The following is a 26,487-nucleotide window of genomic DNA, read 5'->3' as shown; positions in this document are numbered from 1 at the left end:
TTTTATAAAAATAATTACTTTTCTCCAAAATTAAAAAAAATATATATAATATCATTCTCAAAAATGTAAAAAGACTATTATTCAAAATTCTGATTCAATATGTTAAAATACAAAAATTCTCTGATCCTAAAAATTACAATTATTTTAGTTTTGTTTTTGTAATTTCTTATTTTTTAACGTTAGATTTTTCACAGAATTCTGACTAAACAATGATTGACACACTTATATCCTGGCTTAGATTCTAATTGCTTATTTTCTTATGTCAGCATTTTGGAATAATGGTTGCTTATTGAGAAATGTATAAGTCATTATATAAAGAAACACTAAGCCACTAAGTTATAACTTTGGGGGGAGTCACTGTTTTGAGATTCTAAATCCAAAAAATTGTCAGAAACACAGAACAGGGTTGCAGATATTTGTTGAACCTAAAAACAGTAGTTTTGAAATAAGGCATTTGTTGGTGGAGCATGGATAGGCCAGTTAGCTAGGCCAGTTTGCTCATGATAAAAATCATTAAATTTTAATTATGTAATGATAGATAGGAATGAATCATTTAATTTCTCGCTTTTAATATAGTGCATCATCCTTTCTCCAGACTGAAGAGAGTCTTCAGTAAATGAACTGGGTTATTTTCTGTTGCTTCAGACGATTGGTTTTTAATTTGTCACTGAGTGATCCTGGAAACAGTCTCTTTAGAACGGTATGATGGCAGTTGGTGGTTCAGCACTATTGCTAAGTGCTGCTGCAGAGTGAGTGGAAAGTGGCAGCAGACCTGGCACTCCTGAAGACCCGTTTTACAGAAATATTCTGGTGTATTAGAGCAAAGCCACGGTCAGGCCATGGGCTTGTTTGGTTAAGGCCAGGCGAGACTGGAGCGCTCCAATCAAAATAAATCTCAAATTAATGACAGCCTGGAGCGAGGGGCCAGACAGCTCGCGCCTGGGCACAGCAGCAGTCTCCACTTTTCGCCCTCGGTAGTTTCCCTTTGCCCTCTCTCTCTCTGTCTCTCTCTCTCTCTCTCTGTCTCTCTCTCTCTTTCTCTCTCTAAAGTCTAAAGTCTAATGAACAGTCTGAGAAAGGCGATCCGTATCGGGGGCAGCGTCTCGGTTAAGATAATACGTCTGAAACGTTTGTCACAAAAGTGTAATTCACAGTGTCTCTCTGCGTCTGAGCAACTAAATACAATTTGTTAACAAGTAGGTTAAACGGTAAGTTCTGGACCATTTCTGATCATTCAGAGGCTCCTAGGGGCATCCTGCCTGGGGGCCCCATCAAACCCAGTCAGGCCATTTTGCTTAAAATTACCTTTCCATTCATTCTAATTAGAAAACAAGTAGAATGTTCAGTCCATAGTAAATGTTCACTAAATACACACAAAACACTTTGCAAAAAAAGAAAGGCTAGTAACAGAGATGTGTGAGGGTAGAGCCAATAGAGCCATAGAGCCAATATACTTCACAAGTTGCACCTGAAACTATAGCTACAAGTGGCGGTTCAAGCACTGATTAGCCCAGTGAGGCACAATATGTTTAAGATACTTGATCAGAACATTACTAATTTCAAAATATTTATTCAGAAGAAACTACATCAGAACCTCTGGAACATAAGTCACACTTTTTAGATAGTAATTGTTCACTAAGTTCACAACAACACACTTCAGATGGTCTAGTAATAGAGAAAGAGTGTATGAGTAAATACAATTTTAAAGAATTGTGGTCTAACGAATTGTAAGTTCTTCACAATCTCTCTACATCTCAGCTACAAACATGGTAAAAACTAGTTTTGGTTAAAATTTGTATTATGTATTATAATACAGCATAGTGGAATAATGCAATATAATGGTCTGGGAAGCTGTTAGTCTGAGTAGATTTGTTTGTGTTGGGTTCTTCAAGGGTTTTTTAGTAAAAAAAAAGTATAGATCAGTATAGAATCACTGCAATTCAGTACTATTTGGATGTACAGGTTTTCTGATTGATTAAAGTACACATTGGGTTGTCCCATTGGTGGAAAGACTTTGCTTGACTGTTCTATATAGATTTTTTTTAAGTATCTAGCGTGTATCTATGAAATAGATTCGGTTTTTGTTTTCTTTTTTGTTTTTTTCAAAATAAACCCATATCTACTGCTACATTTTATGATGAATAGTTTATATGCAAGATTTAATACTCAGTTAGTGTGGAGATTGGAGATCCAGTTTAAGGAGGAAATCATATAGGCTGCATGCATATGAAGTTTGCTTGTTGACTGGCTAAATGTTTTGGAAGTATAAGACACAATAACCTGGTGGGCTACCCCTGAATTAACCTTGCTTTTTAAGAATGATTATCAGTTTTGTACTTTACAACATACAGTACAATTGCAGTTTTTTCCACAGTAAATGCTGCATGTACATACACTTCCCATCATGTAGATTCTCAGGAATGTCAGGAATAGGTCCACATTGATATATGAATGGGGGTTCAATGAGCCCAGTCATTTTCACAGCTTGGACTCCCAGAAATTGCCAATAGCAGCTATACAGCTCTGGAAAAAAATCAGACCACTTAAAACTGATGCGTTTCTTGTATTTTACTAAATTGGAAACCTCTGGAATATAATCAAGAGGAAGAGGGATGATCACAAGCCATCAAACCAACCTGAACTGCTTGATTTTTTGCACCAGGAGTGGTTTAAAGTTATCCAAAAGCAGTGTGCAAGACTGGTGGAGGAGAACATGCCAAGATGCATGCAAACTGTGATTAAAAACCAGTGCTATTCCATCAAATATTGATTTCGGAACTCTTAAAACTTTATGAATATGAACGTGTTTTCTTTGCATTATTTAAGGTCTGTAAGCTCTGCATCTATTTAGTTATTTCAGTCATTTCTCATTTTCTGCAAATAAATTTGTGGGAAAGGTGTATAGAATAGAACTACAATGTTCTACAATGAACTACAAAGTGGTCCAGAGCTGTATATTTATATGAGGAAATTGCTCTGTATATTTACATGTATTGTGGAATTTGGACTTATTTCTTTGAAATGTTTTAGAGCTCTAATCCTTCGGGCTGTTTTTATTACCTACTGTATATAGATACACAATAAACAAGTAGCCTTCCTGTATTTGTTACTATACAACAAATAGCAACAAATATCCTAAAATTTAGACTTTAATACTTCTTAGTTTTCTTAGCTGTTTTGTGTTTTTTTTTTTTGCTATCATTGATGGCATGATTATATGATATTGGCTATTGCTGTTACAGGCTTTTGTGCAGGAGCATTTTTTTTTCCGTATAAGATTTTAGTAGTCCACATTAGCCATGCAGCATGGTCACTCTCAGCAGCGGAGAGAAGCTTCTGTTGGTCGTGTTCTGGCTGCTTGTGGGTGTCTCAGAGTAACCATTTACAAACCTAGGCCCATCACACCCACTCCACTTCAGGGCTTTTTTCCAATAGGGAGCCCCTGGCTTCCCACAGGTCGTGGTTGGAAGAAATGTCAGGCTGTCAAGCTCCCAGCGTCGAGCCAGATGTTCTGTGGCTGCCTGTATAAACCAAAGTGCATCTGTTTATTGGCCTTCAAAAGTGTTTGTTACCGCTGGACTCATGATGACCCAGGCGAGCACCATACTGGGAGAGAAGTTGGTGTGTGCCAATGCAGCACAGTCTTACATCTCCTGATGAGGGTCGGTCACCAGCTACTCTCTGCTCACTCTGCTGTTATGAACGCTGACATTATCAGACAGCATCTTATTCCAGAGGTGAAAATATGCCGAACCACAAGTCTGACTCACTGCACAGCTGGCCGGCATGGACTCTAACCAACACACTGATTAACTCATTCACTTTCACACAGCTAGTGTTGAGCATTTAGCTGTGAACGGGCCTTTTTTCATAGTCTGAGATGGGTCTAAACTATTAAAAATAAAGGTTTCCACAAGAAGCTTTTGTAAACCTTTAATTTTTTAGAACCATATATTCCAAATAAGAGATTTAATATCTATCTATCTGTCTATCTGGTTTGTGTTGTGGGTTCTAAAAAGGAAATTGTTTACTAGATTAAAAAAAAGACAAATCATTGAATGATTCTTTAGTTCAAAACTGTACCAAAAAAGATTTATCTAAATATATTTGCATGTATATAAAACCTTGTTGTGTACAGTGTAGCAAACTAAGCCTAAATGCAATTCCATACATATCCTATATACTTAGCAAAATTCCACATGTTAAAAATAGCTGCAATGAAGCAGCAATGCCAGGGTCAAAGCACAGACTTTTCATGATTTTTTGTAGAATGATGTCTATATATAAAATCTCATTTTAGCAATAAATAGAGCCAATAAACTTTATAATAGAGCAACTTCTACATAAACACATAGTTGCAAGAGGCAATTTGTAGGGTTCAAGAACCAATTAGCCCCAGTAGGGCAAAATATGTTTAAAATGCATATACAGAACTTTCATAGCTTTAGTGAATAGTAATAATAATCTAAATGGTAAGAAAGCAAGTCACTATTTTGAGACACTAAATCATAACCTCAGGAAAATAAGTCATATTTTTTTAGATACTCAATCAAAGTCATCATTTTGAGGTATGGAAATGAGAGTTGTGTGTTAAAGTTTTCATTCTTTACATTAGTTTTGCCAATATTCTGTAAAGCTTGTCTAACTCAAAAACATTTATCGCAATAGTGAGCAAGCTATAGACAGATCAATTTATACTGGCTGAAATCTGATTTTTAATTGTGTAAAAACAAACTGACACATTTTATAGAATATATCCTCCTTTTTGCACACTTTTAATGAAGTCATTTACTAAAGACATCACCTTTTCTTTAAAGAATAATGTTGACCTACTTATAAAATATGAAGAATAGCCCGAAGTCCCATCCATAAGTTCTCAGGCAGAACCAATAAAACATTGCAGAGTCATTAGCTCCATATCACGCCCTTCCGTCTGGAGAGAAAATTGTGTCTTAATTAAAAGAATGCCGAGCTCTCTGAGGAGGCATGTCTCTAGGCAAGCATGTTTCATCTCTCGGCTTCTGCAGCTTGTGACAGTGTTCATCCTGTCTGCTACCATCTATCACAATTACGCTCCCCGAATAGCTGGCCTGTAGGGGTCGTATTAAAGAGTTTGGCTAAAACAAACATTAGTTGCTTGCCAGAAAAATGCTTGAAGAATCTACAGATTTTGAATTGGTTACTCTAGTGTGACTGCGTCCTGTTGGCTTTAATCCAAAGAGATTTTTTATACAGGATCCCCCACTCTCGGTTCACTGACTGAGACAAGAAATCTCCAAGTTTTCTCCACAACTGAGCTCCATCTTTCAGATTGTTTTGTGCACAGATAAGAATTTGTACTTAGTGTATGACTAGTCTTCAAAGCCACCTTCTTAATTTGGATTGTTTAGTCTGTAGATGAAAAATCCCAAAACACTTAATTGTCAGTTTATGATTAGAGTCGTGTTGATCTACAAACCCTGTCTCCTTATTTTGGATTGTTTTGTGTTTGTATGCAAGTGTGTATGTTCAAATGTAGTCATTGTGTATGATTTGGGTCATACTGGTTTCCAAAACAGCCCTCCTTCAAATTGAATTGAAGCACTACGTGTGATTGCTGTTGTATTGATCTCCACAACTGGTCTCCTTAATTTGGATTGTTTTGTGTAGTGATGCCAATCCTAATGTTGTCTCCAAAACCGGTTTATTCATTTGGATTGGATTGGTTTGTACTGATCTCCACAACCTTGGATCCTAATGGTCTTCTTTTTGTGTATAGAGGAAAATTCCAACTTTGATTATGACTAGGATAAAAATGGTCTCTAAAACTGGTGTCTATACTTTGTAGGCACAATTGGCCTTACTGATTGTGTTTAGTGTACTTCCCTTCTCTAAAACTAGTCTCTTTAATTCTGATTGAATTGTCTATAGTGGCAAATTCCAGTGTTAAGTAATTATGATTAGGATCATTATGGTCTCTAAAACTGGCCTCCTTTATGTGTATTGTTTTTAGTGTAGACACAATTTACCTCACTGATTGAGTTTAGGATACTACTGCTTTCCAAATTTGGTTTATTTGACTGTTTAATTCGGATTGTTTCGTATAGAGGCAAAATGCAACATGTTTTATGATTAGTCGTAATTTAATTTTTCAACTGTCATGTGTATATGTGTATTTACTTATTTACTTAACATCAACATTTTTAAATTATATTCTGGATAGATGCAAAATTACATCCACTGAACCTGTAGAGTTGTATCAAGAGTTTGGCTAAAAAGAAAACATTCATTTCTTGCCAAAAAATCCTGAAGTAGATTTTTCTTTGACTGTGTCCTCCTGCTTCCACCCCAGAGGGATTCTTCGGCAGGTTTCCCTTCACTATCCTCACTGACTGAGACAAGATTGGAGTGAAATAGTCTTTCAGCTCAGCGTGTATCTGCGTAAGAGCTCAGACAGTGCTGTTTTGTTCACCGAGAGCAAGGCCCCCTGACTCGAAATGGTTAAACAAGGTGTCTCCCTTAATTAGGGCGAGCTGCACAGGCCCCAGGCAGGGGAAGCCTTGACCCCTAGCAGGATCCAGATGTGGGGGTCTCCAGGGGGGCCTCTTTAAACTCCCTCCCCCCAACCCCCAGACCCCCAAGTCTCCAGCAGACGGGCCGGTGGATGCAGACTGTGTCTCGCCCTGCTGCTGCTGTCTCTCCCTCGGGCACGGCCCTCTCTTTCTCCGTCGGGGGGTGGAGGAATGGGGGAATGGGGGGCTGGAAGTCCGGGGCTCTGCTCACGTTCTGCAGTGCCTCCATGTCTTCAGTCTGCTCAGTATTAATGCAGCTAAATTGATGAGGGCTATTTCAGAAGAGAAAAAATGCCTGGAGGGGTTGGTGGGACTGGGGGCACTGGAGGGGACTGGCGGGACTAGGGCGTCTTCAAGTTGGCCTGTACTAAAAACAGTCAACAAACAAGAAATTGGAAACTGAGCATTGGACAAATATGAATGCAGCTTTTTGATACCTGAAACCAGTATATACAGTATATATATTCTGAAAAAAAAAAAATAAGAAACCACTTAAAAATGATGAGTTTCTTTGATTTTACAGAATTGAAAACCTCCGGAGGAAAATGAACTGCTTGTATTTTTGCACCAGGAGTGGCATAAAGTTATCTAAAAGCAGTGTGTAAGACTGGTGGAGGAGAACATTCCAAGATGCATGAAAACTGTGATTTAAAACCAGGGTTATTGCACCAATTATTGATCTTTGAACTCTTAAAACTTCATGAATATAAACTTGTTTTCTTTGCATTATTTGAGGAATTTTTTTTTTTTATTATTTCAGTAATTTCTAAATACTATAACTAAATTTGTTGTCTAAAATTTATAGAATATAACATCAGAGAAACTGATTCAGAAACTGAAGTGATCTCTTAATTTCTTTCAGAGCTGTATATATTAAGTTGTGCCAAACAATTGTGACAAAATTAGTCTAATTTTGGTATAATTCTAATAATTTAAGCAGTTAGAATAGTTTTAGGATTCAGGATTCTCTTGTATTGCACGCCATTCGATAGCATGCAGTTGGCAGTGGATAGAAGAAGGCTTGCACCATGAAGGATCTAGAAGACCTACAGTGATGTCCACCTTTAGTCATCCTATCAGTGCCAGCATGCCAGACCACCTGTATTTTTCATTACAAACACTTTGACAATCTTAATTTACTTTAATAAGGTCCTGTTGCCAGTGGCACTACGTTTTCTCAGTACACACTGAATGCCATTTCAACAGGACAATGCTCATCCACATACTGCTGCTGTATAACATCTTTCCTTGGCCAGTCCCATCGCTTGATTTATCCCTGATTGAAAATGTGTGTGTGGGATGCTATTGGGCTGTCGACACTCCAGCCCCACCACAAAATCTGCAAGAAAGGAACTGAGTGAGGATATTTGAATTGTATGGGATGGGTTATTGACAGACTCCAACAAGTCTTGATGCAATTTGCATGACACATTTTTTAGACATGCATTAAACACTATGCCTTTATGTGTAGCTTAATAAATAGGACCAAGAATTGCCCATATTAATCTAAATGAATAATTTTATGTACCTTCTGAATAGCAATACTATTTATTTAAAATTATAGTGTGAACAGTGTGTATTTTGAGTAGCATTGGTGCTCATAGGCCAGCAGTAGTGCAGCGTAGAGCCCAGACTGTGTGTGTGAATGTGTGTGTGTGTGCCCGGATGCTGCCCATTCACCTCAGTGCATGTAGCTCCGCCCACCAACACTTCCTTAGGGGGATATTTTGAGGAAAGGAGGAGGGGGTCTGAATGGGTCGAAGGTTTATGGAGGAAAAGCTTAAGTGGAGGCAGCAGCTGATGCTCACACACATTTATTGAATATCAACTTTATAATAATCAACATTGTTTATTATTAGGGCCAAAGTTGTGTCTTTAATTCAGATGTGATTTAAGTTGGTTTTATTTTAAAGTGGCTGCTTGAAACAATGGGAAAAAAAGTAATGTTTATGTTTAAGGATGGTACTGTTTTCCCTTTAACTAGGATCGCTTTGTCTAAATGTGAGTTGCCATGGTGTTTACAAATAGGGTTCTACTGGTCTCCAAAACTGGTCTGGATAATTCAGATTGTTTTGTTTGTAGACGCAAATCACCACCTTAATTTGGATTTTTTGTGTATAGACTCAAATTGCCTGGTTGTTTATGATTCATGCAGTTCTCTTTAATTCAGATTGATTTGTGTATAGATGTGAATGGCCACATTGTTTACTTGAATGCTCATAGTAGTCTCCTTAATTGTGCCTGTTTTATGTACAATTGCAAATTTCATTGCAAACTGTTTATGATCACTGTGGAACTGGTCACCAAAACTTCTTATTTATCTTATATAAACCTTTTTATTTCAGATTGTTTTGTGTATAGATGTGGATTGTCACAATGTTGATTGATAATATGATTTTAATGATCTCGAAAACTAACCTCCTTATTTTATATTATTTTGTGAGACTGCAAATTGACACCCCCTTATATAATTGTTAAGAGTTCTGGTCTACAAAACAGGCCTCCTGTTTGCACTGTTTGTATTTATGGGTACGAAAAACTATTTTTTGTGAGTAGACATGAATTGACACCTTGTTCATGCTTACAGAGGTTTACAAAATGGCTTCATTTGATTTTTTTTTGTCTTCAAATGTGAATTAACATGTTGTTTGTGATTGAGATCATACTGGTCTCCAGGGCAAACTGTGATACTTGTCTCCAAACCTAGCCTCCTTAATTCAGTTTGTTTTAGTTAGATGTATAAAACTTTACTGGTCATGAAAGAAGTTTTGTGTGTAGATGTGACTTGTCAACTGATCTCAACAACTAGCCAATTTAATTCAAATTGTTTTTGATGATTGTGAAAGAAATTATTTTGTGTATAGATGTTATTTGCCACATTGTTGTTTATCATTAGAATCCAGCTGTTCTCCAAAGCACCAAAAATGAGCCACTTTAATTACGGTAATTGTAGATAGATACATAAAACTTTTCCAATCCCAAATTAAATAGTTTAGTTCATAGACCTTAATTCTCTTATTGTTGTTGATGGTTATGATCCAGCTGCTCTTCAAAACTCCAAAACTAGCCATCTTAATTTAGATGGTTTTAGATAGAAGTTATTTGATCCCTAGGTAAATAGTTTTGTGTATAGTTTTGTAGTATATGTTTTTCATGAAAGTCATAATGATCTCCAAAACCAGTTCCTTTTAATTCCGATAGTGAATATAAACGATTTAAAGCACCTTTTTAAAAAATGTGGCTGAAATAAAGTTAGAGATTGGAATATGGGAAAATGGAAAACAGGCAGATGTGTAACATCACACAAAGCTTTGGCATCCGTCCAGTGAATATTTTTCCAGGCAAAAAAAAAAACTTTAGAAAGGAAAGAAACTCCATTGTTTTCGGGACTTATCTCTACTGGACCAGTATCCTGTCTTTCTGGGCGCAGTAATGAAGGCAGGGAAGCGGTGACACACACACACACACACACACACACACATATGCACGCGCGCGCACTCGGCTTCCTTCTCGAGCGCAGTGACTTCACTTCCCAAAACGCAGCGGAGGAGAAGAAAGACCGTCCGGTGAAAGAGTGCGTGAGAGAGCGAGCGAGAGAGAGAGCGCGAGCGGGAGAGAGAGAGAGTCTATGCGTGCGTGTATGCGTGTCTCTCTCTGGCGCGCGCGCTCGCGGCCGCGTATCTCGAGCTGGAATTAGCGGGGCTCGTGTCATGTCCGCACCAGCGCCGGACTCCGCTGGACACGGGACGAAATGGACGGAACCATTAAGGTAAGAGCAGAGGGGTTTCGGATCGCGCGGGACGGAGCAGGACCGATGTGTGGTCCACCGCGCGCGCTGAACGGCTGAATTCGGATTATTTATGTATGTGTGGACGCTTGTTTGCGATCATTACCTTTGGTTCCCCAAAACTAAGAGCAGATACCGGAGGGGTTCGGAGGGTACAGGGCGGGACGGGACGAGGCTGGACTGTACTGAACGGACCGAACCGGACCGGACCGAACCGAATCGAACGGAGCTGTGGTCGGGCGCGCGCTGAGGGCTGAATTAAAAAACGGAGCTTTTTTCGAGCTTATCCGACTTTGCTTTTTTCTCAAAAAGTTTAATTTTCCTTTTTTTCCAAACTCTGGAAAACAGGGATGGGGAGTTGGGGGAGGGGGGTGGGGGTGGGGGGGGCTTTTGGATGGAGTTTACACACACACACACGTACGGAAGAAAACGCAAGATGCGCAGACGCACATCTGCGGCGAAATGAAACGGAACCGTATTGAGGGTCACTCGAGCATCTGGAGCTTCTGCACGAGGTTCGATGCGGTGATATTATTCATATAGCCCAGACATACAGCTCTGTAAAAAAATAAGAGACCACTTCAGTTTCTGAATCGGTTTCTCTGATTTTACTATTTAAAGGTATATGTTTGAGTGAAATGAACATTGTTGTTTTATTCAATAAACTACTAAAATATTATAATTTAGAGCATTTATTTGCAGAAAATGAGAAATGGCTAAAATAACAAAAAGCTTTCAATAATGCAAAGAAAACAAGTTCATATTCACAATGTTTTAAGATTTCTGAAATCAATATTTGGTGTAATAACCCGGGTTTTCACGAATCATCTGCACACTGCTTTTGGATAATTTTATGTCACTCCTGGTGAAAAACATTCAAGCAATTCAGTTTGGTTTGATGGCTTGTGATCATCCATCTTCCTCTTGATTATATTCCAGAGGTTTTTAATTTGGTAAAATCAAGGAAACTCATAATTTTTAAGTGGTCTCTCATTTTTGTTCCAGAGCTGTATATAAATTATTTAGAAAGGCGCGTGCGTGCGTATGCGTGTGTCCGTGTGTTTGTGTTTAATGTGTGTCGCTGTAAATGCAGCTTTATAACTTTATTGGATCGGTAGTACGGTTCTCCAGTCTACAGCTGGAGAACCGAACCGAGCAGGAAGTGCCACTGGGCGGCGTGTTGGCTTGAACTGGATGGGTCGAAGACTGGATTGAATGACTGACCTTCTTCATGTTAAAAAAAAAATTAAAGACTTTGAATTAAAGAAAATGTTAATTTTCGTGTCAGTGTATAGGCAACGCAACAGGCAAGTGGACGGTGGTGTAAAATCACTACTTATTTTTTTGTATGTTATTTGCATTTATTTTAATATTTAACAGTTGTGTTTTCAGACAAAAAAATACAAATTATTGTCATGTAAAATATTTATATTAAAAATACGTGTCACTGTGCCCGTTAAAACATCCCAAACTCTCTTCATGGAGTATGCTTGGACCCCATGCAATCGCATAAAAGCGGCTTTTTTATTATTTATTGCTCTCGTCATATTAACACCTGGTTTGGTAAATCAATGTTTATTGTTGGTAAATTAGGCGAGGATGAGCTGCTGAAGTGCTGGCTGGGGGCGTCCAGTAGAAATTTGGAACCAAGCTTTGTTTTCTGATCTTTTCGTGTGTTTACGTGTGTTTGTTACTGATTTTTTTCTTTATTTGCATATGTTTTAATGAGATCTGGAGTTCATAGAGTATAACGTTTACAATTTCATTGCTGAGAGAGATTATTTATGGCCAGTTTAATTTCATCCACTGACATATATACTGTAAGAGATTCACATTAGCTTATATATAAAAAGGGATAAGTGAGTTTTAAAGATATATAGCTTTATGTAAACGTATATAGAGAGAGAGAGGAAAGTATGCTAAAACTGAAGTGTGTTTTCTGCTGTTCCCCTCTGTGGTCATATTAGTGGCTTTGGGTGTGGTAAGTGTGACCAGAATGTCTCCTCAGATTTGATTTTGTTTGCCATTTTCTGAGTGAGCTGGGCAAGTGCTTCGGTTTTGCCAATAGATTGACAAGTGCTTTGTAGACCTTTATAACAGATTGACAAACAGGAAAAATATATATTATTGTACTTGTGACCATAGTAACCTTTTTTAAAAGATGCATAAACCATATACTCCATAACACAAAGAACCATGTGATGGTTGGTTTTACTGAAAACATAAAATACTAAAGTAGCTTCCCTCCTATGTTACTTGCATTATCTTGTATTATATAAAGTGTATCTTTTCTATTGTTGATCAGACCCATGATTTAACGTACACTGGCTTATTTTATTTTTTATATATTATATTAATTGTATTAAAATGTCATTTTTCTAACATGTGAAATCCTATATAATTATTGTATTGTTTATCAATTAGGTTAGATTAAGGGTTGAACCCATGGATTAATATTATCATTTTGTCATTGACGTATATGACCTGGTTTCCCAGACATGGACTAAGCCTTGTTTTGGACTGTAGAGCAAGTGGTGAATCACCAGTGCAAATGCTTTGTAGTCTAAGCATAGGCTTAAACTGGGTCTGGGAAATTTACCCTAGAACTTCTAAACTAATAGGGTGTATTAGAAACGACTTATAGGGTTAAAATAAAAACTCTTTATTAGGTTGAACTGATATAATGGTTAAAATGAATAAATTTGAATAGATAAAAACGAAAATGGCATCTAAAGGAAAATGATGATGATTATTAATATTTTTATTATTATTATTTTATTATTATATTATTATTATTATATTTTTTGGGATAAGTTGGGGGTGAGGTGGGGTGGTGATCATCTAACATCCTGACCACACTAATGCTTTTCACTGCATCACTAAATGCAATCAAATCATCACAGCAAAGCCTCAAAATCTAGTAGGGTGTCTTCTCTAGACAGCAGAGACTCCAACAAAAGATTAACAAACTGTATATATATTTTTTATTCATTGGAAGGGCTCATCATATAAATTAAGCATCTAAATATAAATATAAATTGCGTCTCTGTATTTTTTTTTTTTTGTTGTTTTTTTGGGGCACATCCTTGATTGAGCTTTAACTGTTAACGTTACCCATCTGAAGCATGAAGGGGGGCTCCTCAAGCCATGGGGTTTCCTGTTCTACAGAATCTGGTTTCCTGTCAGGTTTCCTCTTCCTCCTCTAACAAAAGACTGGAACGTACTTCATATCACCACCTTGCTCTGCACTGCGCTGGGAACCCACTGCGCTGGGAACCCACTGAGCCCATCCCAACCCAGAGCACTTGATGGTTCCACTAACAGGACGGTTACCAGAGTCACAGGGCACCAGTTCAAAACCAGTAAAAAAAAAACAATAAACCATTGCTTAACCATTCCCACAAACACATAACTTGCCTTTTATGTTGCATCATAGTTGTTTAAATTTCGTACAAACACCAGGTAACAAGTGCTGCCTGGGTTAGGTTGAATAATGCTTTAAAAAGTGGTTAAATAACTTTTTTTTATTAGAAAAAGTATATTTCTTAAATAAATTTAGACATATCAACTATTAATTTAGATATTAAACTTTTGACAACAAGGATTCACAATCTTTAAACTGTTTTTATCTTCATGGGACTAAAGACACTTGCTGTTGCATGTTCAGCAGATAATAATGATAATGTTTTTACTTATTATTTCTCATATAGTCTTATAGTATTATAGTTATATATATAAGGAAAGCTTAAGTTCACCACACTGATGTGGTAAAATAACTTTAGACATCAATGATTCACAACCTTCATACAGTTTTATTTATTTATTAAAGGACACTTGCTTGATGTTCGGAAATTAATCATATTAGTCTTCATATTTAGCAGTGGAAAAGTTTATGCTCAACACCCCTCAACATTAAAAATATTTTTTTAATATATCTTCTAAACAGAATGAGAAGAGTCACCATGAACAATTCAATTCTACAATTCAATTCTAGCTCAACCACGTTTCCATCAAATGCCAATGTTTGATAAAATTGTCCAGACTCTTATTGTCCACCCTGATGGCAGCTTGCCATAACAGAACAGAGCAAAAAAGTGAAAATAAAAAGTCATTATGCTGGAAAATTCATTTCTGTGTCTTATTAATATGATATCCAAATGAATTCAAAATTGTAAGGTCAAAAAGCAGCACCATAAAAAAAGTCATTATGCTGGAAAATATGATTTCTGTGTCGTCTAAAGTCTCTAATACATATGATAGCCAAAATAATTCAATTCAAATAAGTAAGCAAGTAAGAGCAAAAAGCATGGTATTTTGATAATGACCTGTGCATGTTTTTGTATACGGGCCCAGTGTTGTGCGAAGAAGTGTTGTGGGTGCTGCTTACTGTAAATTTACGATGCCACACCAGCGCAGGCCTGCGGTTCTGCCCGGGCGAAGTGAGCTTGTGTAGGCATGGCTAATTTATGGTCTGGAGAAAATGGCACTTTTGTGAAGGTTTCAGCCTCGTCGTAATGAAAAGCTTGGTTTGGTTCTTTTTTTTTTTTTTTTTTCGCTCTGAGATCACCGGTCTGTATAGATGTAGGAATGCTGGGCCTTGCCAGGGCTGTATTGTGTGTGTATATATATATATATGTGTGTGTGTGTGTGTGTGTGTCAGTGTGTAAGTGTGTGTGTGAAATTAGATTTTCCTATTTTAAAAAACCCTCTGTAATTTTGGGAAAGCCTGCCTGCCAATCATGAATTATATGGTAGAGTCTGATATGTCTCAGCGTAAGTACGGCCCAGCCGTCAGACAGCCAGCGCTGGCTCTTATCTGGCACACTAGTGGCATTCCTTCACCCTGTCATACTTATCCCTACCCAGTGCCGCTGCTGTGGGTCCCCCGATAGTGTCCGCAGATGCTGCGCCGGCCCTGCCGATCAAATTGACGGCGCCTGTCGAGATGTGAAAAATTGGGCTTCCGAGCGTCGCTGTGGAGTGTTTATGTGGCACAGGCTGCTCTGAAGCTGTGGTGGTAGGCCGCGGTCGGCCGCCGTGCTTTGGTGTTTTTCATGGTCTCAGCTGCTCTGTATTTTGAACAGTGTCATGTTTGGCTCAGATGTTTCACTCCAGAGCTGAAGATGATTCATTCCAAAGATTCGCTCAGCTGATTTCTGCTTAGAATTAAATTCCAAGAAAGAATGCAATTATTATCAAGTTCAGTCTACACAACTTTTAAAGGGAACAGATCATTGTATTCTTTATTCTTTACACAACATTTCATCTAGACATTTGGAGTATTTTAGATGTTGTGTAAAAAATGCTTTTTCACAGTACATGACTGACCAGTAACAATGATTACAAATTATACAGATCATAATCTTTCACCAGGAGGATTCTACAATTCTCTGTAGAATGCAATGGACAATACCAAAAATGGATGTTCATAAAAGATAAGCGACAAGTTGTCTGGGCAGGCTTGATATTGTATAACTCCAGCCACAGCTTCCTCACTATCCCATGTCTTTCACATATATTTATAACTGAGCTTAGCACTAATCAAATGCCAATTTGCCTCCAATCTAAAGGTTTTATCTGCAATTTCCAGTCATCGACATTTAAATTGGGCCGAAAATCTGGAAAATCTGGAAAATCAGTTTGAAAATTGGAAAATCAGGCGACGTGAACCTGGCCTAGCAATGCTGACTGACATCATTTATGTTTGTTTGTGGGATGCCACAAAATAACCACTTTTGCAACCCTAAATGTATATTAGTAGACAGATTCTATGTGTGATGTTTCCAGAATTTGAAGAACCTTTTAAAAGTGAAAAGAACTTCACATTGCATTAACTCCTCCATCATCTTCTTCCTTTGGAAGAAAGTTTGGAGGAGAATATTATGTTGGTGCTGAAAAATCAAGGCCAAAATCTCCTTCTGCTGGTAGTTGGTTTCAGATGCTTTTAGCTGGTCTAGGACGTTTAAGGTAGTCGAAAAGCAGGTCATTAACATAAATACGAAGAATAATAAGAAAAATACCATATAGATCTATGGTAAACAAGCTGGTTTACCAGCTCTTGACCAGCATGATGTCTTTTTTTTTGGTCATGCCAGCCAATTGGCTTGGTCAAAACCTTAGCTTGCAAACCAGCTTAACCAACTTGACCCACCTGAGGTGGCCGTACTGTTTATATCAGCTGGGAAGACAGTGTAGAATAGGCTATTGTGTCCTCCACTGTGCTCTACTACAGTAGGTTCCACTCAGCTGCTGCTGGATAAATCTGGACATTAACAGGTGCAGGATTTGGCAGGTGTTTACAGCACATTACAGCAGCAGGAGGAAATCTCCTCTATTGTTTTGGCTCTTGTAGTGAACTGGGTTCTGAAGAAAAATGGGAGAAAAGAGCAGAAGAGGGAGAGGAAATGGAGCAGGAGGAAAGGAAAGATGTGAATGAAATCAGAAGGTTCTGTATGACTGAGCGCTGGCCTGATCGTGCCAGGCAGCATTATGAGGATGAGCGCCTGCGCGTGTAGACACGGCGAGGGTCCGGAGGGGGGTGGGGGGGTAGTTCTGTCTGCTGCGTTTGTTTTCTTTAATAAAGCTACATCACCCCAGCTGAGCTCCTGCAACGAGGTCAAATGTAGAAATGACCTCAGAGCCTCAGAGTTACTGTGCTTCTGTTCTGACTTTCTGGGATGCTCCAGCTCCAGTTCTAAACTAGACAAAAAGCTCTAAGTTTATACTTATTTCAGAAAATCTAGACATAATGGAATCGTGACTTCAGATTTAACTTTGTTTCTGTACCTAGTTTTGAGTTTTCATAATTGCATTGTCAACTAAGCATACAATACATTGGCCAGAGTCCTTTTTTTACAAACCACTGTATTGTCTATTTAATTGTTGCCACAAAAGCAGTTTTACAGAGATACAGATCCAAGCCTCTCAAGAGTAAGCACCAATTCGAAAGGATCTCTAGGTTTGAGCCTGAAGAAAAATGTTATCTTAACATAATGGATTTTACAATTACAATTAAAGCATTTTTAGCTGATGCTCTTATTCAGGGAAACTTAAAAGTTTCATCATATTTAAGATGGTTGCCAATGTACTGTAGAGAGTACTGTGGGAGTCTTGCCCAAGGACTCATATTCTCATATTGCTGGTCTGAAGTACATGCTCAGGTCGAGAAGGTAAAAAAAGGCCAGGCATTTTGCTTTTGCTGTTTTTTTTTTCAACTATAGCTGCACAGCTGCAACAGATGTGTGGGTACAAGAAAGAGGCACGTAGCGCATGCGTGAAAGCAAAAAAAAGGCATGAATTCTGTTTTGACTGCTAACATTTATGTCCCATGTCCATGGATCAGACACATATCCAATTTATGACCACGACCATGACCATATGAAAGTGACTCAAATCTGATTTGAAAAAAATACATTTGCCACGTTCACACAGCCATGAAAAAATCAGATCTGAGCCACATTGAGGGAAAAATCTGATTTAAGTCACTTCAGCCTGGTAATGTGAACATAGCCTTAGTAAAAGGAGCCTATCCTCCTCTGGTCGACACAGAAAGCACAAACAAATAACAGTACAAAAACAATTGTATAGAAAGATAATGGGGGGGGGGGGGGCTATAGCTTATGCAGAAAAATTTAAAGAAAGGTTATGAGTTATGAGTGTGATTAGGTGGTGCTGGGCATAAACTTAGTAATAAAGTCCTGGTAGCTTAAACATCCATATGTACAGTTTTGTTTTTTTGTTTTCACATAGTTAGAAGACCTTGCTAATCAAATTAAATCAAATTTATTCATATAGAGCTTTTGACAACTGATGTTATCGCAAAGCAGCTTTGCAGAAATGTGGTAGCAGGACAGATTAAATAGGTTGAACTGGTTGAATTTTTTTTTTGTAATGTTTTTTTATTTTATCCTATGATGTTATCATTAGGTCATAAAACCATCTTAAAATGGTAATAATTTCTGGGATAATATAAAATCCAAAAAGCTTATATCTTCCTCTTTTGTCATAATCTGATTTAGAGCACATTTCACATAGAATTCATAGAAGTATTTAATGAATCCAGTGTAAGTTAATAGTTTATAGTTTCAGGAGAAAGGTACATTAAGGAAAATGCATTGATATATTAGTGTATCATAATAATGTGGTGTTGGCAGACGGTAATTACTTTTGCTTTGCGTTTAAATTCAGACGACTAGATAACAGTTTTTTTTTTTTAGATCGCACTGCTCTTGTTGCATAAAAAATGCATAAATTTGCATACAATTTAATTTTTCTTTTACTTCGATTTTACTCTATTACTGTTTTAATGCTATGACATTATACATACAATTTGAAAGAGGGTAACATTTTACAAAAAGGGTATATTAATTAACAGTATATATAACAGAATATCTCTAGTTAAGACATTATCCATCATTACAAGTTTTATAAATAATACAACTAATGTCTCAATGTTCTATTATCATTTTAAAGCATAAACATTCAGTAATATTTAATATTGTCTTAACTATTGTCAAATTGACATTATGTTTTACTATTTAACAATGTAAATCACTGTCAAAAGTACTTTGATTTTTTATTGTACATATCAATTCGATATGTACTATATCATCCGGTTCTCATCAACACTAAGCCCTATTGGTGTGCAGTACTGTTACTAGTTTTATTCAGTATAGTGACCTAATCTTTCCTCTCTCGTCCTGTAGGAGGCGCTATCAGTGGTGAGTGAAGACCAGTCTCTTTTCGAGCCTCCTTACGCTGCTGCCGCCCCTCTGCCCAAGACGGACATGACGGCGTCCGGCGCGCAGGATTACGGACAGCAGCACAAGATCAACCCCATCCCCTCACAGCAGGAGTGGATCAACCAGCCCGTCCGGGTCAACGTGAAGCGGGAATACGACCACCTGAACGGAACCAGGTACAGCACTTTTATTATTTTATGCAATACATGGAATAAACGATTTCTCTGAAATTTGGTTTGCAAACTTATAGACAGAGTTTCAAGTTCAACAAGTTCAACAAGTTTTAAGAGTTCAGAAATCAATATTTGGTTAAATAACCCTGGTTTTTATTCACAGTTTCATGCATCTTTGCATGTCCTCCTCCACCAGTTTTACACAATGCTTTTGGATAAATTTATGTCACTCCTGGTGCACAAATTCAAGCAGTTCAGTTTGGTTTGATGGCTTGTGATCATCCATCTTCCTCTTGATTATATTCCAGAGGTTTTCAATTAGGTAAAATCAAAGAAACTCATCATTTTTAAATGGTCTGTCTCTTTAAGAGGTTGACCAATGTAATGTAGAGTTGGGGTCCTTTCCAAGGACTCATATTGGTGTAGCACAGCATGGTCCACAACAGGAAGACTATACACAAAAGGTATTTTCCATTACATTCACAATTAATTTCTGATGAGGTAGTTTTAATTAAGTTGTCATGATCAGACAGTGCTATTGATTAGACATGATTAGACATATTGTTTCTGATTGTGGCAACTTCTGAAAGTTATAGAAACAAAATTGGTCCATAAAGTTGAAGTGTAGTTCAATATATTCCAGTAAAATGTTCCTATTGACTCCGCTATGGTGAATAACAGGCATCAGCCAATCTGAATTGAGTGTACTGAGCATATTCCCTCATTAAATCTTCATTTCTACACCTTGTTTCCTCCTCCTCCTATCCCAGAGAGTCCCCTGTGGACTGCAGTGTGGGCAAATGCAATAAACTGGGCAGCTCTGACGCGTCACAGATGGGTTACGGGGGATACATGGACGAGAAGAACGGGCCACCCCCCAACATGACCACCAATGAGAGGAGAGTAATCGTCCCCGCAGGTATGAATGGATCTTACGGCATTAAGAATATAGGCTGTATATATATATTGAATGCTTTGTGGAGGGTTGATGTGAATAACGCTGTGCTCGGCGTGGGTAAACAACTCTAGGCTACAGTTGGAGGGAAAGAGCTTCTGAGGTTAGAGCATGAATCAGCATCCTCTGCTTCACTCTGATAAATCCTTACATGCGTAGAAGCCAGCGTGTGAGGGTCTTAAAATCCTGGTTTAGGACCTCAGAGTTTTATAAGTTAAATTTTAGAAATTGTAATGGGCAATATTGACAATCAGACATCTTTATCAATAAAGTAGGTATCTTCTGAAACAAAAAAAAATGGCTCAAATTTTATTTTGCTGAAGGCTGGATATCGAATATCTTTTTAAATTTTTTTAGGGATGTTTTCATTTAGTTTGCCACTTTTTCTGCCACTGCATAAAATAAATAGCTTAAAAGATAAAGGAACAATCAATAATAAATGTGAATGAGAAGGTTAAATTACTTCAGAGACTAATTTCCAAACACTGGTCTGCTGCACTAGACTTTTCTCTGCAGACGTGAAGCTAATGCTAGTGGTGGTGATAAATTACCTTGCTATGGTTAAGCAACCTTACTGAAGCTAAGTGATTACCTGTTCAGTAGAAAAATAGACAGCTCGCCTGTTTCCATGACCTGTTTCCAAGCACACATGTCTATAACTGCTGTTGTTGCTGCTGTCTATAACTGGCAAACCTGGGTGGGGAAATGGGACTGGGAGAATGGCGGTTGGCAAGATGAAAGGCCACAACCCACACAGATTTCTGTGACGTACTGCACAGTTCAAATAAGAAAATACTGTCTCAAGCTCTACTTTCATGAGCTGTCAGTGTTAAACTCATTAAACTCATCATCATTCCTTAATATCTGATGATCACTACATCCTGATCATGTAATGAGTTACTACTGAAATGAACATTCTTAATGGTCCTTTAAGCCATAGGATTTTCCTATGAAATCTAGAAATACAAACCTACACTTTGTGTATAATCTTAACTTGTAATGTTGCTATATTATTTATGTTCAATAAATTTGAACAATTGTGTTTGGTCTATTTTACGTATTTGGCGAAACATGGAAAGTGTTTGTTTTGCAATTTTTGGCCGTATCCTTTCGGTTGCTGAGTATAGGGATTTATTCTAAACGATCCAAACACATTTATACAGTATGGGTTGATTAAACCTAGTCCTACACTACATATCTTTTTTTAGGGAGAATCTGCATTACTGCATTACAAGTCATTAAACCCAACCTTTAATGTCCAAATGTTTGTGGACATTCCTACTAACAATTGCATTCGGCTACTTTGTAAGTTGCACCTATTGCTGACACAGATGTGCAAATTTACACACACAGAACTTGTCTTGTCTCTGTTGAAAGAGATGTATTACCAATAGTATACGTAAATATCGTCCCAGTCCAAGAAAAAACAAGAAAAACGAGTATCTCCATTTTTGACGATTTTTAGTTTAGTGCATAATTTGAACACACTAACTGTCGCCTACACTGTGTCACAATTTCTTGTGTTTGTATGGACCAGTAGAAATTCTCCATAATCACCTGAAACTAACTTATTTTACTTTGACTTCCATTGAAAGCTCAGTTTTATCACTCTCCTGTAAAGTTACTGCTTTGGAGATACATGTTTTTCATTGGACAGCAAAGATATGGACCTACTGGCACCATGCCTAACGCCAAAAATGGGCTAGAAGGTTATGAAGCCCCAACACTGAGCTGTGAAGCATTGGTACTGTGTTCTGTAGAATGATGGAGCTGGTTGGATGGTTCATCCAACAATCTGACCTTTGTTTAGTCTGTTCTTGTGGCTAGATGCAATCAAATCCTCAATCTAAAATCTAGTAGAATGTTGTCTTCCCTGGAGAGTCGAAAGACATACTTATAACCTTAAGCAATTGTAAAAAAAAAAAACAATGATTAAACAGTAGTACCAATACTTTTGTCCATGAAATGTATATCCCAGAGTATGTGCTTGTGAAACACTAGGCTTTTCTGTCTAAGACTGATTAGAATTAATGGACTAACTATTAATGGAATTCTGGACTCTTTTCCAGACCCATCCCTGTGGTCTCCTGACCACGTGCAGCAGTGGCTAGACTGGGCCGTGAAGGAGTACGGCCTGTTGGAGATTAACACAGCAATGTTCCACAACACTGACGGAAAGGAACTGTGCAAGATGAACAAGGAGGACTTCCTGAGACTCACCAGCGTCTACAATGCAGAGGTCCTGCTCTCACATCTCAATTACCTCAGGGAAAGTAAGTGTACATTCATTGCTAAGCGTTTTTTGAGTTGAATTTCAATATTCTTGCCACTGATGTCTGGAGTGTAGAAGGATGTGTGCGCGTTTCCCTTCCAGGTGTTGTGCCGAATTGTGTCTTCCTGGCAGATTCTGACTCACATTGAGTGCAGGTGCATCCCAGAGCGGAATGAGCATATCAGATTGCATTCGGATTTCTTTTATTTCTGTTTATAAATAATGAGGGTTAATCTATAGTTACAGTAGATACAGGAATCACCAGCGCAATCTGCTCTACCTATATTGGTGTGTGACGCACCTACACACCAAGGGGAGTTGGAATTCAGCACAACACCAGTTCTTTTTCTTCTTCTGTTGTTTAATATACGATGATAATGATGATGATAATAAGGTTGATTAAAGACTGCCGCAACTTCTTGTAACTGATCTGAACCATCAAATAAAGTTTTTTTCACATTGCAAACAAATCAAACCATGTTTTAGTTGATCTGAACCAAGAGGACTTCTTCAGTTTAAACCTGCTATTTTACACCTGTTATTTTGGTTCAGATTAAATAGTCTGAAAAAAGTCTAAAGGTCCAGACCAAACAAGATAGTTGTGAAAACCCCTAATTTTACATATTAATAATGGAAGCACTGGCACTTTTTGATTCTACTTTTTTGATTCTAGTTCTGAGCTTAATTTTAGTTTCTTTAGGTGCAGAAGAAGTGTGTAAAATATCGGGATGGAGCTAACTGTAGGAGAACATGGATACAGTCAGTGATAGTCTGTAGTCTATAGTCCATAGTCTGTTTTGAAACTTGTGCAAGAAAGCAACATTTTCCCTTCATATATGTCCATATTTATTTATTTATTGATCCACAATTTAGAGTACTGTAGGTCCCACTTGACATGCAAATTCATACAGTTACTGGACAAATGATTAGATAATAATTGTAAGTTATCTGAGATGTTGTGACTTCAGAATCTGTAATGCTTAGAACAGAATGCAAACAGTAAGCCAACACTGGAAGTAAATTGAGGGACGTCTCGCTAATATCAGTCTTTCTGCTTTCTGCTTCAGCGAATTTCCTGAATTTCCAACGCCAGACTAGAGACTAAAAAATAGTTCGACTTGAGGCCAAGCCATAGACTCTGATGTCATTCTTCCAACGACACAGTCATCTGCTCTACAGGTCTTCCATAGTCGGCTTATTCAAGATCATCCCGAGATGCTTTTAAGGCATTTGGAGTTTGTGTTTGTAAGAATTTACGAGGTGTTTAGGAGCCAAACTACACAATTAATTGCAGCATAATTGTAAAGTGTTTGGTACTGACCTCAGCTGTTTGATGCATGATGCGGAATATACGGCTAGAATTGTTTACTTTGGTGAATGAAGTCATGAGGGTTTGGTTTTTCCCATTGTTTGTGCCAAAGGACAGCAGATCTGTGAGAACCGCTTCGTTTTCCCTCATTCTTTGAACTGCTTCTCAGGAGTGTTATATAAAATATCGCTCTACGGTTGCATGTTACACCACGCTATAAAGACTCTGTTCTCCTTTCACCAGTTTAATAGTTTTTAACTCAGGAAGTGACTGTTCCTGGCTCTTCTTATCCCCATAACTCCTCGCGACGGCCACGTTTTGCTTGGCAGAGCCGCCACGACCATGAAGAATTTCGATAACCGCTCCGTCCAAAGCATCTCCCCTCCTGAGTGCCCTCAGCCAGGGGCTGGCCGAGACGAGGCCCAGGTGCATGGCCTCGGGAGCCTGTTTATCCCTAATTTACAAGGCAGCCCGTCCCATTCCTCTTCCAGGGGCTTTTCTTACATTAGAGCACTGCATGTTTTGGCAAGAGCTCCTCCAGCGAGGTAGAAAATGAAGCCTTGTCCTGTCCAATCCGCCAGTGCCATCTATAAGCAACGTGTCTCGGAGACGCGGCGCATCTGTGCATCTGGAACCGTATCGAGGAGCGCTGATTGCCTGGCCTGAGGCTATACTTCTTAATAAAATCGAATTGAACCTTTTTGTCATTTAAGCAGAGCAGCCTAATGAAATGCTTTCTCACTGTTCTCAGTGATGCATAGTACATACAACCATACAAAAGAGTTAAGGCAGTGCATATATATACATACATATGCTCAGGAACTGTGAACAGGAAGATAGAGTAGAGTTGGTGTTCAGAATAATATTGGCTATACATTGTACACTGTATGATAAAAGTATTAAGACAGCCTTCGTCCAACATTTAGGGTATTAAAAACAAGTTTATCCTGCTTTTGTTGGAAGGATATGCTTTGAGAATTTAATTTCATTCAGCAATAATACTTATAATCATTAGTGTGTCATAAGATGCTTACTAGACTCCTAATAAAAATGGTTCTCTGTAGTTCTGATAAAATGGTTTGTTTGGTAACAGAAGAATCAGTGTTAAACCATGTGGAACCATTGCCTCCACTAACGAACCCTTGAATAACCATTTTATAAATACATTAGGTAATTTATTAGTTAATAACTCATTGGTTTATCTTTCTGTTCAACAATATATAACATATACAATGAAATACAAGAGATAATACACACTTTATGATAAGTATTGGGACACCTCTTTCCAAAATCAAGGGTATTTAAAATCAGTTCATCCTGCATTTGTTAAGGTATCAGTCTACTGTCTAGAGTAGAAGACTTTATTGTTTACCCAGCAACCTTACTGAAGCTCAGTGATTACTTGTTCAGCAGAAAAATAGACCAGTCTCCTATTTTCATTGCTGCAGTAGATTGTCTGCCTGCTGTTGTCTACACCTGGCAACCCTGAGTGTGGAAAAAGGGACTGGAGGAATTCCGGTGGTCAGATAAAACGGAGGATAAAACCTACACATCCTGATCATGTTATGAGTTACAACAGAAAATATAGACCTCAATGGTCCTTTAAAGGTTCATTCAGTAATTATGATGATGGTGTAGTTCTACTAGACTATATACTTTTAGCCATTAATTTACACTTGGACTGTAAAATAAAAATGATTATATGTGGCAGAAGGATTGCTAGTAAAAGATCTACACATTACAGTAGTTATGGAAGAGTGTCATGTTTTACTATTTTATTCTTACTTCTTGTTTATTTAATTCAATTATATGTATAGACTTGTATCTTGTAACTTGTATGCATAAAGCCATGGAGACTCAAAACTTGGACTTTGTGACTTTGAGTGCCCAAATGAATGCATCTCTACTGCAATCCTTATTCCGCATGAAAAATGATAACTACACTTCTTGGAATACAACCTTTTAAATATGAGCAGCTGGCACAGATCTCCTATTGGTAAACATTGGTTCTGGTTAGTCACAAATGGTCCAAAAGGTCAAGGCCCTGGTGTCGTCAGCACGGAATGGGACGAGGGGAACAGCTGGCCCATCCAGACATAATGACAGCAGCTCAGCTCGGAGGCAGGCGGGGTCCTGAAGCTTGAAAGCAGTGGATGGACTCGGCAGCGTGAGGTAATGGGAACTTTATTCCATGGGTGTCAACAGTTTTGTGCGGCCAGCCTGGACTGCATAGAGATGGAGGAGCGCATAACGGAGCCATTGTGCAGCACAGGGCAGAGCCCAGCCAGGCCAAGTGCTGTCAGGAGCTTTCTGCTTCTTCTTCGTTTTCCTCGGCTTCTGTTTCTTCTTCTGGAGTGTTTGACGCTTGGAGTTTTCATTAGGGACGGTTGCCGCAGGACTGTAGCCTGCGGGGGCAGGGGGGCACTGCAGATCTGCCCACCACCCTCCCTTTGATTTAGCCTCTGTGTTTTTTGGAAGCTGAAGAAATGGTCCGGAATCCTCCGCTCGGCGATTTGAATTGCCTTGGCCACTGTCCCAAATGAAAAATTGAATAATAATAATAATAAAGAGAGATGCACATGTCCCGTGCCTTCATCTCTCCGAGGAGCTTAGGCTTCATTTAGCTACCGCAGATCCAGGGTAGAAGGTTGCTGTGTTGTGTTAACCCTTTCAGGGTAAAAGGAAATAAAAAAGTGGCC

At 38.3% G+C, this 26,487-nt stretch overlaps 2 protein-coding genes across 4 annotated transcripts in view; one reads left to right on the top strand and one right to left on the bottom strand.

Annotated features, from left to right (window-relative positions):
- The window catches only part of LOC103026716 (ATP-sensitive inward rectifier potassium channel 1), a 342,879-nt gene that overhangs the window by 132,105 nt on the left and 184,287 nt on the right, over positions 1-26,487 (bottom strand). The gene's annotated exons all lie outside the window — the stretch shown is intronic.
- The window catches only part of fli1 (Fli-1 proto-oncogene, ETS transcription factor), a 59,654-nt gene that overhangs the window by 6,294 nt on the left and 26,873 nt on the right, over positions 1-26,487 (top strand). For 2 of the 3 annotated variants that reach the window (XM_049483680.1, XM_022679743.2), the window contains exons 3-5: positions 19,044-19,255; positions 20,023-20,171; positions 22,277-22,480. In XM_049483680.1, the coding sequence (XP_049339637.1) occupies positions 19,044-19,255; positions 20,023-20,171; positions 22,277-22,480 (565 nt within the window). Of the gene's footprint in view, positions 1-10,057; positions 10,321-19,043; positions 19,256-20,022; positions 20,172-22,276; positions 22,481-26,487 lie in introns of those variants that run through there. The other variant, XM_049483681.1, reaches the window with a different exon arrangement.

Source organism: Astyanax mexicanus, chromosome 9 (genome assembly GCF_023375975.1).
Source record: "Astyanax mexicanus isolate ESR-SI-001 chromosome 9, AstMex3_surface, whole genome shotgun sequence".
Taxonomy (NCBI): domain Eukaryota; kingdom Metazoa; phylum Chordata; class Actinopteri; order Characiformes; family Acestrorhamphidae; genus Astyanax; species Astyanax mexicanus.
This window is presented reverse-complemented; position numbering and strand designations above follow the sequence as displayed.